At 39.4% G+C, this 21,243-nt stretch overlaps 1 protein-coding gene and 1 pseudogene across 11 annotated transcripts in view; one reads left to right on the top strand and one right to left on the bottom strand.

The window, feature by feature from the left end:
• RBFOX1 (RNA binding fox-1 homolog 1) overlaps positions 1-21,243 on the top strand; it is a 1,591,566-nt gene that overhangs the window by 1,443,294 nt on the left and 127,029 nt on the right. For all 11 annotated transcript variants that reach the window (XM_039349789.1, XM_039349790.1, XM_039349788.1 and 8 more), the window contains 2 exons: positions 5,369-5,512; positions 13,236-13,289. In XM_039349789.1, coding sequence (XP_039205723.1) covers positions 5,369-5,512; positions 13,236-13,289 — 198 coding nt within the window. The remainder of the gene's footprint in view (positions 1-5,368; positions 5,513-13,235; positions 13,290-21,243) is intronic.
• LOC120310952 lies at positions 2,800-2,891 on the bottom strand (annotated as a pseudogene).

The following is a 21,243-nucleotide window of genomic DNA, read 5'->3' as shown; positions in this document are numbered from 1 at the left end:
TTTTCCCCTTTTCTTGGTGTGATACAATTCTCCTCTGAAAAAGAAGGGTGCACAAAAATCATTATACTGAGCAAAAAAGACATTATGTGTTCTGGAAAAACAAAACATAGATTAGCAGAGTTCATGATAGATATGTTAGGACAGTGGTGGCGAACCTATGGCACGGGTGCCAGAGGTGGCACTCGAAGCCCTCTCTGTGGGCACACGTACCATTGCCCCAGCCTTGCCTCGCCCCATGACCCCCTCCTTACTAGCAGCCCCCCTGGAGGGGAGTCACCCCCAAGCGTGGCCCACGCAGAGCAGTGCAGCCAAGGACATGGCAGCCAGGCAACGTAGACAAGACTCTGCCCTCATGCCACATCGCGCACAGTTCATGCTGCGGGCCGCAGGCAGAGGGCGTAGCTGCCATGGCTCTGCTGGGCAATCTGCGGTGGGCCCCGGAGGCAATGAGTAGCCTTGCGGGGGGCGGGGCAGGGGCGGGGCAGGGGCGGGGCAGGGGCGGGGCCAGTTTTGGGGCACTCAGTCTCTAAAAGGTTCACCATCACTGCGTTAGAAGAATGTATTCCTGTTCAGATTTTTAATTTTTTTTTGCTTATTTCATTCATGCATTTCTGTACTGTTTTTGTTAATTCATCCGACTGAACTATTGTGCCATGTTTAGCATTTGAAAACCGTCAGTCTCTTTGAGTCTTTGGTAATAGGGTTGCTATGTTTGTGTGTGTGCGTGTGTTCATTAAATAAATAAATCTTACCCTCCAAATATGTCTAGCAAAGCAGTTCTAGATTGCATTACAAGGCACTTCCTTGCGCACCTATTTTTGGCAGCCAGTGATGTAGCAGGAGTTAGGAAAATCTTGATTCTATTAATGGAGATATACTTTGTTTGATATTACCTTGTGAAGGTCATCTGCAATTTTGGTGAGCAATCACAAGTTTGTAATACTAGGGAGGATGAAAGATTGCACTGGGCGGAGGTTTGGTTAACTACGTGTCAACCGCTGTTGAACAATGGATGACTGGAATAGCAGGCGACAGTGTTTTTCAACCTTGGCCACTTTAACATGTGTGGACTATAACTCCCAGAATTCCCCCACCAGCATAGTCAGGCACATTCTGGAGTTTGTTTGTTTGTTTAATACAGAAAGCCCTCAACCTACAACAGTTCATCTGGTGACCGTTCAAAGTTACAGCACTGAAAAGAGTGACTTATGTTATTTATATTTTATGGTAGTCGTTGTAATGAGATAAGTTAAGATTGAGATTAGAGTGATGTTATTGTAAAGGTTTTTTCTTCTTATTATATTAGTAGTTAATTGTGAATATGAACTGTGATGTATGTCAAATCTGATTTACCATGTTCAATGTTTTTAATTTTTGTTATTCAATAAAAAAAATTATTTTATTTTTTTTAAAGAAAAGAGTGACTTATGAACATTTTTCACACGTAGAATCAAAATTCCGATGCTTGGCCATTGGATTCATACTTATGACTGTTGCTATGTCCTGGGGATCACTTGATCTCCTTTTGTGATCTCCTGACAGGCAAAGCCAATGGGGGAATCCAGATTCCCTTAACAACCAGGTTACTAACTTATCAACTGCAGTGATTCACTTAACAACGGTGGCAAGGAAAGTAGTAAAATGGGGCAAAACTCACTTAAAAACGTCTCAGTTAACAACAGGAAGATTGGGCTGAATTACAGGCTGTAATTTATTTATTTATTACATTTATGGACCTCTCATCTCACAATCCGATGGGGTTGTATCGAGCAAGCAAGTTTCAGAAACATGAAATGAATTTGATAGAAGGAGAAAACAAATACAAGACCCAAAAGCCACTTTAAACTTTGTCTTTTGCCTTTTTTAAAAAAATTACATTTTGGAATCTTCAGAAAACTCCTAATGTGCAAGGTTGACTGTTTTGTATTACGATTTATGTCAGTGGTTAGACAACAAAAGGAAATGAGTTGCTTTTACTGTATATTGTTATATATTTCAGGCTAAGGTTAGGTATCATTCACATACAGGTATTCCTCCACCTGTGGTGCACAATTGGGGTGAGAATTTCCGTGGCTAAGCGAGGCTGTTGCTAAGTGAATTGCAGGCAACTTTACAATGTCTTTAGCCACACCTATTAAGCAAATCACTACAGCAGTGGTTCTCAACCTTTCTAATGCTGCGACCCCATAATACAGTTCCCCCTGTTGTGGTGACCCCCCAACCACTTATACATCACTGGGTGCCAGGGGCGTGGCCAAAGAAAAGGGGGAAAAATGGCAGACAGCCTTGTTTGGCGACCCCTGTGAAATGGTCGTTCGACCCCAAATGGGGTCCCGACCCACAGGTTGAAAACCACTGCACTACAGCTATTTAAGTGAATCATACGGCCATTAAGCAAAACTGCCTTCTCCCATTGATTTTGCTTGTCAGAAGCTATCTGGGAACATTACACATGGGACGCCAGGATACTGCAACTGTTGTAAATACACACCTGTTGCCAAACCCCCAAATTTTGATCACATGACTAGGGGATACTGCGATTGTCATACTGTAAGAGGAAGGACTGACCAGAAGTCACTTTTTCATTAACTTTGAATGGTCGGTAAACAAATGGTTATAAGCTGAGGACTACCTACAATGTGATCATCGGTGTCAGGAGAGAACCGACATCTGAACAGTCTCGATATCTTATGGAGACATCTCCATCATCCAGATCATGGTTGTCCCAAAGGTGGAGTTTTATTTTTTTTCTCAAAAGGCATCTGGAAAGGTCCAATTGTCTTTTGAAAAATAAAAAATAAAAATATGGAACGCTTCATGAATTTGCAGGCTCCATGCTAATCTTCTCTGTATCGTTCCAATTTTAGTATATGTGCTGCCGAAGCGAGCACAATATGCTGTTTGCTAAATATTGAGGATGTTATTTTAAAAAACCCTAACCCCAACCCTAATCCTAATCCTAACCCTAATCCCAACTTGGAGAATTGTAGAACCTTCTTGCATGAGAAGCAATATGTCTTCAGGGGCAAACAAAATTCAGTTGCCTTTTGGAAAAGGCAGGCTTGGGTTTTTTTGTTTGTTTTTTTGTCTGAACCCTTGGCTGTTCTTGCTATGTAGTTCTTTTAATTTATACTATTAAAATTATTTTGCTCTTCTGGGCTTTGATCCAATTCATTTGGATGTTTCAAAATGATTTAGGAAAAAAAAAATCTTTGGGCAAGACTAAACAGAACAGCGGAGAAGTGAAAGCATGATGTTGTAACTTTTTATGAACATCAAAAACATTTTTATGCTGGATTTCCCTACACTGGTACTCAAATTTTGAAACCATCCCATAAAAACACAAACCAGGTCAATACTGTACATCATATAAAATTCATTCATAAAATAATGGGCTGTTTTGTTGTTGTTGTTGTTTTTTCTTTACTGCTGCAAATAGATTCCCAGTCATGAAGCAGGACTTTTTAGCATCCTCTTTACTGTTGTTTCCTATGCATCCTGTAAAAAGAAGGTGATGCTTAAAGGCTGAGATTAATTCTTAGTGAATTACTGCAAGAAATGATGAGAAAGCCACATGCAAATATCCTCCCCATATAAGTGCATAGTACTTTCCCCTCTAGCACCCTTTAATCCAGCCTCTTACGTGAAATAATGGCCAAATAAGCATCATGATGCACATCCCCAACTTCTCACAGGCTGAGGTACATGGGAAACTCAGTGATATCATCATTTATTTGCCAAAATAATAATGGAGGGAGGCCTCAACCTATGACCACAATTGAGCCCAAAATTTCTGCTACTAAGTGAGACATTTGTTACCTGAGTTTTGTCCCTTTTTTACGACCTTTCTTGCCACAGATGTGAAGTGGATCACTGCTGTTGTAAAGTTAGTGATACTCTTGTGGAAAACCAAAGGACTCTTACGAATTCCAGAGGGTTTTAGCAGAGAGATTTATTGCGCAGGTTCAGAAGCAATAGCAACAAGCAATTCTGAACCCTGAGGGCAGGTTCAGACTTCAGTTTTATACTTTCCTTTTTTTTCCTCAGGAACAAAGGAATACACATTGAAATACACATTGTAATACATTAGGTTCGTTTCTCATGGGTATACAATGGAGAGTTTGCTACATACATTGTATCCAAGTGCAATGCGCATTAGGTTAGTCATATACTACTAACACAGCACTATTCCAGTAATTATGCAGACACATCATTATTCTAGTGCTTGTTCATTATTCCACATTAATACGGTTGTTAAGTGAATCTGGCTGCCCCATTGACTTTGCTTGTCAGAAGATCACAAAAGGAGATCACATGATCCCCGGGACGCTGCAACCGTCATAAATATGATCCAGTTGCCAAGCGTCCAAATTTTGGTCACGTTACTATCAAGAGGCTGCAAGAGTCACAAGTGTGAAAAAGTCACTTTTATCAGAGCTGCTGTAACTTCAAACGAGGACTACCTGAAATAAATGAATTAGTTCGTCGCAGTTACATATTTAATAAACTTGTACGTCACACGTCTGATTCTGCAAACTTTCAAGCAAACATATCTGAGTAGTAATTCAAAGGAAGCACATTGGGAGATGTTTGACAGGCCCCAAAGGTGCTTTTTCAGGAGGCAACTGGACTTTCTCATTTTTCTTTGAAGGAATTTTGCTTCTCATCCAAGAAGCTTCTTCAGCTCTGACTGGATGGTAGGGAATGGAAGGATTTATACTCCTTGCAGACAGCTGGTCATTTGCATCCTTCTAAGAGAGTCGTGAAGGCCCCCTGGAGGTTTACCTGTGTTCTCAGGGTTCCCTGAGTGGTGCAAATGGGAATGCAGCCTTCATGACTGCAGGATGTTTTCTGCCCGGGATCCCTTCACTGTTGAAGACAGGTGCAGGCTGTTGGGGATGAGTTTGCGTTGTCTGAATCTCAAACTGAAGCTCAAATGGTTCCTGTAATCTGCAATGTTTTCTGGAAATCTATTCATACTCCCGCATCATTTGAAGGGTGTTCATCCCAAAATGCATAGCTAAATGTCTATGGAGATTCTCAGTCATCCAGGTCATGGCTTTTTCAGAAAAAGCACCTTTGGGACAACCAAGATCTGGATGACTGAGAATCTCCATAGACATTTGACAGGATCCACATTGCAAGAAATGAACCAATGGGGGAACCCAATCTAGGTGCAACTGATTTAACTTTGTTTTTGATGATGCTGTGATTCCTCACAGGTTGTTCTTTACTTCCACCATTGCTGTAAGTGTGTTGCCCAGAAAAGGCACTGCAGTTTCGGAAGGAGACAGAAAAGTCTCCGTGCAAAATAGTTTCTGATTGCTTGGTTAACTTTCTCTCCCCTCTTTCTCTTGAATTCTTTTAGCAGACAGACGATGCAGCACAGACCGACGGTCAGCAACAGACACAATCTTCTGAAAACACAGAGAACAAATCACAGCCCAAACGGCTGCATGTTTCAAATATTCCCTTCAGATTTCGGGATCCAGACCTCAGACAAATGTTTGGGGTAAGCAATGGTTTCCTTATAACTTTCTACTTTTGCTTTTCTTCCTTATTTATGTTCAGTATGTATCTATGTATGAATTCAGCTGTTATGGCTGCCCATCTCATTCTCAACAATTTATTGAAAACCAACCTAGCAAAAACATTTTAGACAAGAGTTCGTCTAAACATTATTCAACATGTCAAGACCCAGTTCCTCATTCAAGGATGGAGGTGAGGTGGACCAAGTTCCTGGCCCCAGTGCCTGGGGGAAGAGCCAGATTTTTAAGTTTTCTGAAAAGCTAAAGTCAAAGTCATCCAAACCATGGGGGAAAGTGCAATTGGAGAGGCCCAGGCACTATGACATCCCCTTAACAAAGCATGGCTCCTTCAGCTGCTAGAACTTAGTTGGGCAACCTCATTTTAATGCTGAACTGAAGATAGACTTCTATGCAATTTATCTATCTGCTTGTTTTTGGTATTCCATTCCTGGTGTTGGTCTGCAGAAAACAAAAGAAAAAATAAAGGAAACAAAAGAAAAAGAAAAAAATATCTTAAAAAGTATCACATCTTATACAGCTTATGGACTCGTGAAGGTAACACCTATGCTTTTAGATGAATGAAGTGGATTTCATAACCTCCATAAAAGTTTATGGCATAAGAGATGTGCTCTTAGCTTTTATCAAATCTTTTAGTCCTGAAATTGATAAAGGGTGCAGTTTAACACACATTTTATCTAAGGGCACATCCCATCAAACTGAGGTTGAACCGAAAAGGAATGTCCTGTGGCTCTTCTGGAAATTATTAGAAGCCAGTTTCCAAATTCTGGTAGTGCAGAAGACAGCAGATGGAAGAGCCACAGGCTGGCATGAACATAACTCTGAAATAGTAGAAGGTTCCTTTGCTAACTGAAGCAAAACAGCAAATTCTTCTTTCAAAATATGTGTGGTTCAAATGCAGGATCATCTGTGTTGAGCAAATATGACTACCCAGTGAGGAAACTTCCCAATATCAAGTGAAAAGATGGCATGTAGGAGCTGAAACACGGATAGTGTCTTAACTGATGTGTCAAGAATACCATGCTCCATCAGAAAATGGAAGAGCAGAGGGACAGATTTTCATAAAACCATAGAGTTGGAAGAGACCTAACAAATCAGCTGCTCCCAATTCTTGCTCAATGCAGCAATCCTCACCCCATCTGGATCTGGAAGTCCCACAAGATTTTAGTCCTCTTATTCTCTACAACCATCTTCAGAATTTCTCATCTAGCCTCGAGAAAGTCTTGCCCACACACTCTGTAGATGCTCCTGTATACAATGCCAACTACAATGCTACCTCGCTACTCATTGTTAATTGATTATGAGAGGTGTGATGAGTACCAAAAGCAATGAGTACAGAACAAATTTTTCCCATAAGGAATAATGTAGCAAGTCACAAGGCAGCTGACACTGAGAAGTTGTAGCTTGTTTGTTGAGTACCAAACAAATGAGGAATACCAGGACAAAATGTTCACATCAAAATGCATTGAGTACCAAATTTGATGGGTTTCAAAGCAGTTGAGTATCAAGGTACCACTGTACTTGATTGTGCTGTTCAGTGTATGCTATTTCCAAAGTTTCTCAACTTGGGAATTCCCAATTAAGAAATAGAGAAAAAAAGAACTGCGAGAAACAGCACATATAGAAGGAAAAAAAAAAGAAATATAAGATGAGACTTCCAACTTCTTTACAGCAATTAAAAACAAATTAATTATCCCTCCTCCCTCTTTTAAGATTACTATACAACTTACTCACACAAAGGTGGACAAAGGGAACAAAAGTGTGGATGTACTTTCTCTTGAAACTAAGGCTAGCCCACCATTTAAGACTAATTTATCTTAATTCATTAACTAATTGCATTTTAAATGAATGAAGACATCATATTATTAATGGGTTCCTTTTACCATGTAAAAGGAAATAATTTGCAGTTCAATTAAGAGGCTTGTAGTGGGTTTGTTAATATTAATAGAAGGGTAAAATTTTAAATATATCCCTTTGACAGCAGCATCCCGGAGCCAAACTCATATTCCAAAGCACTTTCTTCTCAGAGAGTTGTGGTTTGTTTATTTATTTACTACATTTGTGTAACCATCCATCTGGCCAGTGTGACTCTGAGCAGCTCACAACAATTAAAACAACAACAGCCACGGTCAAAACAAAACACAACAACGTGCAATTCCCAAAACCGTGATTAAAAATTCAATAACATATAATCCCAGTCAACCCGTGAATAATATTTAATATAGTCATTGTTAAGGCTTACCACTGCTGTTGACTGCACAGCCAAGTCTTTTGTACCCTTTCCAAAGACTATAATAAATATTTGATTTGATTTGATTTAGGTGCCAATCTAAGTTCTGGGATAATGATGGGGTTTTTTTTCCCAAAAGATGGATATCATGACAAAAAAGCATCTCCTTCTGGATCCTGTCAAATTAAACTCCATAGTAGATGGAACTCATAAAATGCATCTCCTGCCAGATGTAATGTAGATGTAGGAAGATGTTCAAGGACAGGAAGTCTCTGTTCCTGTTATTATTGTTGTTAATATTATATTATTCAATTGAGGCTGAATCCATGTATTTCATAAGGAGAAGAGCTCAAAGTTGCTACCTAACCTTACTTGATTAATCTGAAGAAATCTTGAACTATTTATCTAGCAATTGTGGTTAACAAGCTGAAGTGAGTATTGTCTGGAAGTTGAAATCATGGCAACTAGATTTATTTTCTTGTTGGCTTGAGATGTTTCACTGCCCAGCCAAGCAGCTTCTTCCATCTGAGCAAGTTGGTTAGAGGAATCTGAGTAGATAGAAAGTTGTCGGAATGTGCCAACTCCTAAAATTCTTAGGGGTATTCCAGCACCAACCTCACGTTTTCTTCCTCAAAGGGTATTGCAATATGTCAATAAAGATTCTCAGTCATCCAGATAGAATTGTCTAGAAAAATAAGTCCAGGTGCCATGACTCAACTTCCAGCCAATTCTACCTGGATGACTGAGAATCTTCATCCACTTTAGTGGGTATTTTTATTCAGCATGATAAAACCAAAATAAAGAAACCTCATGATGGCTTAACCTTGTGACTTGAGACAAAACATAGTGAATTAACTTTTGGTTTAGTCACTGTGGTTTTGGAGCCCTTGTTATGGTTGACCATGTGCAAATGAAGTCTTTAATGAGCATATCTTTTGTATTATTTGGTATATTGGTTCTCCTCCTGACATTGTTTGCCAATGTTCCAGGCCGCTTTATGAAGTCATCTTAATGACATGTGAAATAACCAATGATGACAGTTTGAATGATGTATATTGGAAAATATCAGGGCTTTTTTTTTTCTCCTTCAAAGATCACAAAGCCACTGGCGTTTTTGTCAAGGTTCCGACGGATGAACCCAACCAAGCAAACGCCTTGGAGACATTCTGATCTCTTAATGTAAAACTTTATTGAGTACATCAATTTGGCATTAATGAAAGCAAAACCAGCTCTAGCCAGACCCCACCCAAACCCCTATAGTAAAAGCATAGAATTCTTCCTCCTTCCTCTTGGTCAGGAAACATTACCCAATCAAGCAGGGAAATATTGTTATGAAAAGACATCTTCAAGTCTACCCGCATGCCTGGTAGAATGTCCTTGAATCTCATGGTCTGGCTTCTTGATCTTCGCAGCTCACATTCCAATCCTTTCCTCCCCCGCCCATCCCCCCAGGTTCCTTAGCAAGTTGAGAAGCAATAATTTTCACACCAGTAAGACTGTGCTTTGAAACCTGACAGTTTTCCTATTAAACATTACCCAGTTTTAGAAGTTCACTTTTCTCTTAATTCAGAGCCAATGAAATTCCTTAATTATGAGATTAGATTAACGTGTCCTCCTGCTTAGAGGGAAACAGAGATGTATGCAGCAGTTACAACGGTTATCAAAAGTGAAGTGTTCTTCTTAAAAGTTGAGTTCTCCATTTTCTCATGCCTGAGTATTTATCTTTGTGTGAGTTTCTTCGTTCAGTTTGTTGCAAGACACATTGGTTGCCTTAGAGATGCTTTCAAAACACAAGAGAATGTCAACAATGTTCTCCTGGGTATGAATGTGGAACTTCTGCTTTTAGTTATTCGAAAAATGGACAGCCTATCTCTGCCAATGTCCCATTTTTTCATTTTACAGTTCTTTCTGCATTTTTCTGCAGTCTACTTGTTGTTACAGATAGAAGATATCCTAAGATAGAAGACATTCTTTTTTCAGTACTAGTAAGCAGTGCTTCTGCTGCTGAAGAGAAAATTCTGCCCTTGGGAAATGCTTGGAGATTTTTTTTGTTTCATAAATAAATTAATCCACCCATTGTTCACCAGTTTCATGGGAAAAGCTGAAAGACCAGCTCTACTGATTCAACACAGCTAGTCCTGCATCCTACTCCAGGTTGAATACACCTACACAACTGCCCACCCCCCACACCATTTAATAAATGAAAGCAGTGTTGAATTTTTCATTTCCTCTTTTGAGCTCACTTATAATTCTTGGAGAAGAAAACTAAAAGGGAATAATATCATTCCAAAAGAGTTAGTACTACTTTATAAAACCTTAGTAAGGCCACACCTGGAATACTGCATCCAGTGTTGGTCACCATATTGTAAAAAAGATGCTGAGACTCTAGAAAAAGTGCAGAGAAGAACAACAAAGATGATTAAGGGCCTGGAGACTGTGAATAGTGGTTGCAGGAATTGGGTATGTCCTGTTTAATGAAAAGAAGAACTAGGGGTGACATGACAGCAGTCTTTCAATACTTGAGGAATTGTTACAAAGCAGAGAGGATCAAACTATTCTCCAAAGCATCTGAAGGCAGGACAAGAAGCAATGGATGGAAACTCATCAAGGAGAGAAGCAACCTAGAACTAAGGAGAAACTTCCTGACAGTGAGAACAATTAACCAGTGGAACAGCCTGCCTCCAGAAGTCATGGGCACTCCATCACTACAGGCTTTCAAGAAGAGACTGTCATCTGTCCGAAATGGTATAGGGTCTCCTTCTTGTGCAGGGGGTTGGACAAGATGACATCTAAGGTCCTTTCCAACTGTTATTCTGTTACTGTAAGATAGTGAGGATGATTTGTCTCTGTGTTATTACACACACAAGGAGCTAGGTGCAGACTCTCTTTCATTCCACATACATACAGACATACCAATAAAAAATAAACCATTATTAGGTCTTCTGAGGAGAAAGCAGCATTGAAAATAAATAAGCACAGATGATCTGAAGCTATTCCCTCTTCTGTTCCTGCAAATCGACAATCAGAGGCGCCCCTTGGAACACCAGATGGTTACACAATCATTCCAAAAAATTGTTCCAAAGAATGAACATAGTCTTCCATTCAAGCAGGGGCAAGGACATGTGTGTGACAGGTAGAGCACCCCAACATTTGAACAACCACAAAAATAAGCCCACCTTCTCTTATCTTCTCCTCTATGCATCTAAAAGAAATTCTGCTTTCTAGAAAAGAGAAGGAAAAAACAACACAATTTTGACTGGGATAGGAGTGTTACTTGGAGAAAGAAGAAGACTACAGCAGGAATTGTTGGGAATTAGCAGTTTTATGAAAATCCTTTTTTTTAAGCAAAAAAAAATTAATTGTTAATCTTTATTGACCTATTTCCTACCACTGTCTATTCAAGCATGACTTACTAGGTGGCATCTGTCTTCTTAGAATTGCCACTTGTTCTAATGATTGCTTAGGTTAAGTATACAGTAACTAGTTCAGTTTTACTTTTTCATTTTGCTATTTTGAGATCTACCTGGACAAATGGAACACATTGTCTGTGGCCAAGAAGACAACAGAGGACAATGTCAGAGAAATAAGTGTCACTAAATTAAATATTGTTTTTGGCAAAACCTGGAAAACATTTAGAGTCTGATCTTCGCCAACGGTGTTAGAAAAACATAACAATTAATATGTTCTTCCTAAGAGTGGGTCCTCCAGATCTTGCTATGGCTTCTCAAAATGATTGAACCTTTATTGAAAGAGCACCAAATATTCTACAGATTCATTGGGTAGCAGAGAAAACAATGATTGAAGAGAGAGCACTCTGGCTTCAGAAGCTATAAATAAGGAGTATGCCAGTAAGATCTACTGCAAATCGGTTGTTTGACTTGATCAACTTGGAATTGACTCAGTTCAAATTTTCAGTCTGAATTGCCAAATCAATCTGACTAGAGCACATTCATTCCATTTGACAAAAGCCACCAAATTCTCAGCTGCATTTGAAGGCAACCTATTTGATTTGACAGTTAAAATCAGTGATCCAATTTGGAAAATCAATTTGATTCGCAAAAATTAATAAATTGCCTTTTCAATGTGGGATCTGTAACTCTTCGCAAAAGCTCTATCACAAATTATTCATCTACTGCAGTGCTTCTCATCCCCAGCAACTTTCAGATGTGTAGACTTCAGCTGGCTTGAGAATTTTGGAAAATGAACTTCATACCTCTTGAAGTTGCCAAAAAACGTTGATCTCCTGCAAAATCCTCACACAGAGCCAGCCATGAGTCAGGATTTGTTATCTACCAGTTTGTGAGAGATACATCTGCCTAACTTCAACATTACTAGGCAATCTTCCTTTACAAGGATCTACAATTTACAGCAGGGGTCTTCAAACCTGGCCCTTTTATGACTTGTGGATTTCAACTCCCAGAATTCCTCAGCCAGCTTTGCTGACGAATTCTGGGAGTTGAAGTCCACCTGTCATAAAAGGACCAAGTTTGAAGACCACTCATTTACAGCTTTAGGGACAAAGTCTTCTATGAGAGAATATATCCCACAGATCCCGTCTACAGTCTGCTGAGAAACTGCCATCCCTAATATGACAGATGGGAAATATAGCTCTATTAATGTATTGAATCCTATTTAATTTTCATTTAAATTAAATTTTAATCAAACTGAAGGTAGCTTTTGCCTCAAGCTTACTTTTCAGAGGACATCCTTTAAACCAGATGCAGCTTGCAATCTGCAAATGATGCCAGTTTTTATTTATCCTACAATGATGCTTATTAATTAATCTTACCTCTGCCATCCAGGTGTTGTTTTTAATTATTTTAATGTCTTGATTAACTTATTATTATTTTACTTTGGTTTTAATTAAAGAGAAGAAATGGAAGAAAGCATAAAGAACGGAAAGCGTGCATATTTAACTGTATCAGAGAATTTGTTTTTGGCACAATCTTTTACCAACAGTATCCCAAGAAGATAAAAAAAATGTGGATGTTATGCTGCTTTTTTTGGTGTTAAAATGTTTTCATGGGAAACTGTTTGGAAGAGGGATAAATAATTTAAAATATGTAACAGGTAGAACATTGTTGCTTAGCCCTTCATCTTTTGATAGTAAGGGCTGTTTACAGAATGTAAAAAAAAAACTTCCAAATAAAAATTCAACAAATTCAACAACAAAAATTATGAACTGTGTTATGCAGAAGGCTCCAAATGCTTTAGGAAAACAATCCCAATTATAAAAACGGCCCAAACAGATTTTACCTAGAACTTAAGTAAGGTAATATTGATACCAATCGCACCTCCTTTTAAAGATTTGCATAAACATGCAAGTCTTTCAGTATTCATTTAGTTTCCCTTGGTAAACATTGCTTAAAATGAAGAAATGTTCCTTCCATACAAATTTAAATGATCCTCGTGACATTTTTTTTAATCAATGCTCATGCGACTTTTCTGTTTCTTTGCAGCAATTTGGTAAAATCTTAGATGTTGAAATTATTTTTAATGAGCGAGGCTCAAAGGTAAGCAACTGAATAAACTTGTGGAAATGTTTAATGAGTTGAAAGTGTTTACTGAAAAATCAGAGGAAGCAAATACACAAGAGTATTAAAACCTCCTTAACTATCTCCAGGTTTTTGAGGGGATGAGGGATATCATTTACCCAAACAGCAAGAAATTTATTGGTCTAATTCTGAGTCCCTTACAAGGGATAATTTTAACTAAGATGAGTTGTCACCAGTTAAATAGGAATATTGCTTTCTGCTTTTAAATATAATCAAATGTTGTCTGCTGAGTTCCTTTCCCATCTCCAATAATTGCCACATTCATTGTGAGATTAGTTCAAGCTTGCAGTGAGGAGAGATGGATCATTAGAACAGATACGCTGCTCTTGAAATGGAAGCAAATAATATAATTTAATATCCTCTGAAGCAATTACTCGATCAAGGATGAATTATGAAATTGCCAGTGTTTGCGTGTTTAATCAAAGTTGTTTCTGAATTTAAAGATATGTTTTTGTTTTCCTAATTTGAAAGGTGAAAGATTTTCCCGATACTGACTCAAGTACTTAATTTCCATTTAAACCCACATATATAGTTGCCCCATTTTCCTACACTGTATTATACTGTTATTATATTATACTAGATCATATGGCTGGATTGATAAATTATCCATCCAGTGGGGTGCAGAAGTAAGCTTTTCACTCACGTCTCCTAAGGTTATTCAGCGGGGTGTATGTCAAAAGCTCAAGAGGGCAGTTGTGGCTGCACAATCAAAAACCTCATCCCATTGTGCTTTGCACATAACTTCAACATATATACAGAGGTGGAGGGACAGCTTTGATCATACAACTGTAACCTTTGTCTTTTGATTCCCTCCCTCTGAAGCCCCTGGCAGGCCCATTTAACATGTACTCTATTGGCTTTATGTTAGATATAAGCTAGAGTGAAAAAAAAAATATTTGGTTGCTCAAATATAATTAATCAGTGAGGCTCCCAGGATTCTCCTTGCTATTGAGTTAATAATTAATCCTATAAGAGAGAATAGTTACCCTTACAGGTATCCTTGATGTACAACCATAATGGAGCCTGTCTGTTAGGCTCATATGTTGTAACGGTTGTAAAGCAGCCCAGTCACGTCACATAACCGACCTGATTTTATGACCTTTTTGTGACAGTTGTTAAGTGAACATGGCAGTTGTAAAGCAATTGCCGTGCTCATTAAGTGGATACTGTAATCATTAAAGTGGTTTGCTATGGGCACAGCTTTGCCGAAAATTGGATGTAAAGACCATGTTTTTTTAAAACAAAAATGTCGTAAAAAGAATCCCATGAATATGGGATACTGCAAATGGCCATATGGGCAACAGTGTTGCCAGGAACCCAAAGTTTGGCCACATGACCAGAGGGGGCCCAACCATTGGAATTTTGAATCTGGATCATAAGTCCCCCCCTTTTTTGGGAGGTTGGTCCTAACTTTGAACAGTCTCTGAATAACTAGTCATAAGGACTAGCAGCCAGGCCCTCAGGAAAGCAAGACTTTTGAATCCGTCGAGTTGAATCAAAAGAAGTTTTACTGAGAGAAACTGGATGCAGTAAAGTCAGGCAGAATCTGAAGGCTCCACACAAAGTGTAAAGCAATTCTTTCACTTTCCCAATCCCAGCCCCCTTGACCAGTCCACTGGCAGCCAATGTGATGCCGAAAAGAAGTTTTGAGAATGCTGAGGTGCTGAGTAGATAACAGGTCACTTTCAGGGCACAACGGCCTTGGAACCTGGCAAGAACCGGCTGGGAAGGAGCCCATCCCATCTCTGAAGACAGTCCCCCTCCCAAATTCCCAAGCATGCCATTCCCCCCTCCCCTCCTCAGCACAATGGCAGGACACCAGAGTACGAATGGTGGACCTGATACTACCTATAACTAGTTTGTTTTTACCTGAAATACATATAGTCCTTGACTTACAACTTTTTGTTTAGTGACCATTCAAAGTTACAAAGATACTGAAAAAACTGATTTATGACCGTTTTTCATACTTACCACCATTTCAGCCTGGTCACGTAATCAGAATTTGGGGGCCTGGCAATTGGCATGTATTTATGATGGCCACAGTGATCACCTTTTGTGACTTTCTGACAGCAAAGTCACTGAGAAAGCCCGATTCCCTCCTCAAGCCGTGTTACTAACTTAACAGCTGCAGTGATTTATTTAACAACTGTGGCACGAAAGGTCGTAAAATGGGGCGAAACTCACTTAGCGAATGTCTCATTTAGCAACAGAAAGTTTGAGCTCAGTTGTGATCGTAAGGTGCTCCTCTCAGAAATGCTGTGGTCATAAGTTAAGGATTACCTGTATGGTAATTTGAATCCCCTGGTCCTTTGAGGCCAAACTGAGATTCTTCTCAGGTCATTGTTATGGTGGGCAGGATCTCTGCCCCAACTGAGAAATTTTAACTAGACCAAGAATATGGATTGTGCTTTGGCATTATTGTCCATCACCCAACCTCAAGGTTCTCCTAGAAGAGAATATTTGTAGTCCAGAGTTACCTGTAGGCTCCTTTGTGCCCTCTCAGATTGGTGGTTTTCTTGCAGACATTTCATTACCAAACTAGGTGACATCATTACCAAGCACTAATGATCTTACCTAGTGAATAGAATAGAATAGAAGAGAAGAGAAGAGAAGAGAAGAGAGGATGTAGGAATAGAATAGAATAGAATAGAATAGAATAGAATAGAATAGAATAGAATAGAATAGAATAGAATAGAATAGAATAGAATAGAATAGAATGGAATGGAATGGAATGGAATGGAATGGAATAGAATACAATAGAATACAATAGAATACAATAGAATAGAGGATGTAGGAATAGAATAGAATAGAATAGAATAGAATAGAATAGAATAGAATAGAATAGAATAGAATAGAATAGAAATAGGAATGGAATGGAATGGAATAGAATAGAATAGAATAGAATAGAATAGAATAGAATAGAATAGAATAGAATAGAATAGAATAGAATAGAATAGAAGAGACCTTGGAGGTCTTCTAGTCTGTCCCCCTGCAGGAGAACCTATACCATCTCAGACAGGTGAATGTCCAGTCTCCTCTTGAAAATCTCCAGTGATGGAGCACCCATGATCTTTGGGGGTAAGCTATTCCACTGGTTGATTGCCCTCATTGTCAGGAAGTTTCTCCTTAATTCCAGGTTGCTTCTCTTTTTGATCAGTTTCCAACCATTGTTTCTCGTCCTTCCTTCTGAACAACCTGACCCCCTCTGCCTTGTGGCAGCCCCTCAGATACTGAAACACTGCTATCATGTCTCCCCTATTTCTTCTTTTCTTTAGACTTGCCAAACCCAAGTCCCATAGCCGTTCTTTGTATGTTTTAGTCTCCAGGCCCCTGATCATCTTAGTAGATCATCTCTGAATTTTTTCCAAAAGCTCAACATCTTTTTTTGTGATATGATGATATAGTTTGGTAATGAAATGTCTGCAAGAAAACCACCAAGCTCAAAGGACAAAGGACCCACCATCTCAAGGTTTTCAGCTCTCTATCCATACCCTCAGAAGTTTACATGACAATATTATAGACATGTAATGACTTCCCTTCAAATTCTCAACTCCTTTCTCTTAGAGCAAGGATAGGCAACCTCGGCTCTTTTATGACTTGTGGACTTCAACTCCCAGAATTCCTGAGCCAGCCACGCTGAGGGAAAAGGAAGAGGTTTCCAAGCTGAGCCATGCTGGCTCAGGAATTCTGGGAGTTGAAGTCCACGAGTCATAAAAGAGCCAAGGTTGCCTACCCCTGTCTTAGAGAATCCAGCCAGGTAGCTTTATTTGGGGCCGAAAGTTTTAAAATAGTATTGCCAATGTCTCCTGTTATTTCACAATGTCCTTGATGTACATGGTGTGAACATGTTTTTTGTTTCTCTTCCTTTGTTTTTGTTTTGATATCAAGGAGATGTCACGTTTTTTTTTTTTTCTGTCAAAATGGTAAATTTGGAAGTTGAAGCTGCCAGGTCCTATCTGTTCCAATGTGTAAAGCTGGTATGAATTGCTTAAAGTATTATGCTAAATATATTTTGGAAGGGTGAGTTATTGGCTTAGTAATTTTTCATTAAAAGATGAGTCCAGGCCTCCCAATTGGAGAATACTTTGTATATGGGCTTCCAGGTTGTGCAGTCACAGCTGAAGTATTCATTTCATTGCTGGCAGCAAATGTGGGAGGCTGTCTGAAGATGTGTCCCACAGTAAGGAACATAATAAATTATGGGAAATTGTTAATGGATGAGAGCCAGTTAGGTGTGGAGTTCAAAACCCCAGGCTAGAATCTGGGAGACTGAGTCACAAAGCAAGCTGGGTGACCTCGGGCCAGTCATTCCCTCTCAGCCCTATGAAGGAGGCAAGAACAAACCACTTCTGAAATCTTGCTAAGGAAACTGCAGGGACTCATCCAGGCGGTTACCAGGAGTCAAAACAGACTCAAAGGTACTAAAAAGAAAAAAAACTGAATTGATGTCTAGAAAATGAGAAAGTCAAGATTGTCTCTCAAAGATGCTTTTTCGAAAATCAACTGGACTGTTTTTTTCCCCTTGAGGAGAAAGAAGAAGGTATTTAACTTCTCATATAAGAAACTTCATTGGTTCTGGTGGGATGTTGGTGTTGAAAGGATTACTTCTGACAGATTTGGGGCGGGGGTGGGTGGGTTGGAAGGATTATATTCTTTGCAGTCATCTGGTTGTTAGCACTCCCTCTGAGAACTTTTGAAGCCACTTGGGGGTTTATCTGTGCCCTCAGGGTCATCTGAATAGGAGCGCAGTTGGTTGTGGAAGCTTCTTGGAACTAGTGAAAGGACTGTGTTTTAGACTGGGGGCATCTTATCCCTCCCCCTCTGTTGAATGAGGGTTATTCATTGTTAACATAAATGGCCTCTTTTTACCCCTCTTTCAAACCAATGGCCTTCTCGATCCAGAATGTGGACTTTGCTATCTTCAAAAGAGCAACAAAGATGATTAGGGGACTGGAGGCTAAAACTTACAAGGAACAGCTGCTGGAATTGGGGATGTCTAGTTTAATGAAGAGAAGGACGAGGGGGGACATGATAGCAGTCTTCCAATATCTCAGGGGCTGCCCCAAAGAAGAGGGAGTCAAGCTATTCTCCAAAGCGCCTGAAGGCAGGACAAGAAGCAACGGATGGAAACTAATCAAGGAGAGAAGCAACCTAGAACTAAGGAGAAACTTCCTGACAGTTAGAACAATTAACCAGTAGAACAACCTGCCTCCAGAAGCGGTGAAAGCTCCAACACTGGAAGTTTTTAAGAAGAGACTGGATAGCCATTTGTCCAAAATGGTATAGGTTTCCTGGCTTGAGCAGGGGGTTGGACTAGATGACCTCCAAGGCCCCTTCCAATATTATTATTATTATTATGGATCATCGTACAGTCAGCCAGATAGATGTTCAGACTGGATTTGGCATTTTGTCTACCTATCGAGTCCTTACCCAGGACCTGGGATAGGCAGATGTGGATGTTTCATGGTATTACAGGTATCATCGCAGGATGGAAGCAGTTCCTAGCAAGGCCGCCTTTTGCAATTGACTAATAGCAAATTTGTCAATGCCAATGGTGTTCAAATGGTGCTCCAGTTGTTTGGGGATTGCACCCAAGGCGCCTATCACTATTGGTACTACCCTTGCTTGCTTTTGCCACAGTCTTTCTATTTCTATTTGTAGGTCTTTGTATTTTGTTATCTTCTCCAGTTCTTTCTCGTCTATTCTGCTGTCTCCAGGCGCTGCCACGTCCACTATCCAGACTTTTTTGTCTTTCTTATCGACAATTGTTAAGTCTGGGGTGTTATGTTGCAGGTGCTTGTCTGTTTGAATTCTGAAGTCCCAGAGCAGTTTTTTATTATTATTATTATTATTATTATTATTATTATTATTATTATTATTATTATTATTATAGGGGCCTTAGTCTTTCAAATGTAGATGGGCTGCTAAATCCGATCCCGATGGGTTTGTTCTCCTATGCTGTGCCATGTGTTTGTGAAGGGGTTTTATTCCCCCACCAATGTATAGATCTGCACATGTCTCATTGCATTGTATTATATGTATCACATTGCTCAGCTAAACAGTCCAGTTGCCTTTTGAAAAACCACCTTTGAGACAACTATGACCTGGATGATTGAGAATCTCCATAGAGAAAGTCAAAATGTCTTTCCCTGAGGTAAAATGTCACTCAACTTAAGTTTAGGTGCAAATCGGATATGACAATTAGGGAATTAAGGCAAAACTGCCAGATCAAATAAAAATTCTGACTCTGTACCTCCCCACCCCCACCCGCCGCACAATCTTTGCTCTCTGTAAAATCAGGTGGGAAACATTATAGGGAGTTTTCAAAAAAAATGTTTTCAGAAGAGAATAATTAGAGCTGTGTAAATCTTTCCCTGCTCTTCATCTTTTTAATATTCCCCCGAAGTCTTAAAATGTAGTCAAATTTATTCAAGGGTCTCTGGAGAATATCAGTTCATTCCAAGGGAGTATCATGGGGAAAAATCATTTTTATCAAGTGTGGTGGCTGAGTATGAACGAACTCAGCAGATGATCAAGAAGGAGAATCCCATCTCCCCATCCCATCTCACAATCCCATCCCACCTGAACTGTACCCCACTTGTGTTCCATACCAATCTTTGGGATGGTGGTTTCTCTCACCATCACTCCCAAAACTAATAAGAAAAAACAAAGCAAATTTATGCAATTTATCCATTCATCCTGTCAGTGCACAGTAGTTAGATGGTGCAGCTGAATCAGTTATCTGATTCAGCTGCACCATCTCACTACTGTGCACTGACAGTAGTTAGTGGAAAACATGGAAAACGCCCCAACCAACAGGGTCTCCTTATCAAAGTGAATTGGTTCTCTTCCAGAAGGAAGATCCCACTCAAAAAGATATGCCCAGACTGATGAAAAAAATTGGAGTTCTTCTCCATCATTTTAGCAATTTAGTGATCAAAAAAAACCATCACAAAAAAACTGATAAGCTATTGAAATATAACTTATATAGGAAAACCTTTCACTGTTTTATATTTTTTGAGGACTCTATTTCTCGTAATATATCATGTCCTCCATAATAGCACATAGGCAAAGTCTATTTTCTTTTTTTTCTTCCATGCTATTATCAGACTGTTATCCCTCTTTTGTCCTCTCATCAAAAGTACAACAGTCACCCACCCCTCAACTTGTCTTCTGGAAACTTTCATTTCATCTCATCTTAAACAAGAACAGTTTCTCAAGGATTAGACTCTAACTTTGAGCCCTCCCCATAGTTTTGTCATAGTTTACCCCATCCAGCCTAGTAAGCTTAGAGAGAAAGAGGTGAAAAATCCCATCTTGATCATGACAGTTATTTGACTTCTTCTTAGATCAACAGCACAATACAATGGGTTCCATAACTACTTCCACTTTTCAAATAGCCATTTATTTTTCAAAAATAAGTACACATCATTCTTATCCCTTCAAAAATGGGCAGGTGATAATAGCCCCATATTCTGTTTCACATGGTTACTCAGCTTCTAGGAAGCCCACAAACAGGAGCTAAAACCATTATTGCTCCTGTGTCTCTTACATGTAGAGGATACTCAGTCATCAAGAAATTGAATTTCTTGATAAGAGGGGAGAGAGAAAGAGAGAGAGAGAGAGAGGATGGATAGATGGATAGCTAGATGATACATAAATGTTAGGTAGATGATAGAGATAGCTAGATAGCTAGATCACGGGTGTCAAACTCATGACATCACATGATGTGTCACGATGTATTGTGACTTTTTTCCCATTGCCAGCAATGGGGCGGGCACAATTTTGGCGTGATGCATCTGGTCCTCGGACCAGCAGTTTGGCACCCCTGAGATAGATAGATAGATAGATAGATAGATAGATAGATAGATAGATAGATAGATAGATAGATAGATAATGTTCTGCTCTAGCA

This window comes from Crotalus tigris, unplaced genomic scaffold (genome assembly GCF_016545835.1).
Source record: "Crotalus tigris isolate CLP2741 ecotype Arizona unplaced genomic scaffold, ASM1654583v1 scf7180000018301.7375997, whole genome shotgun sequence".
Classification (NCBI taxonomy): Eukaryota; Metazoa; Chordata; class Lepidosauria; order Squamata; family Viperidae; genus Crotalus; species Crotalus tigris.
The sequence above is the reverse complement of the archived record's forward strand: the minus strand, read 5'-3'. Positions and strand labels throughout refer to the sequence as shown.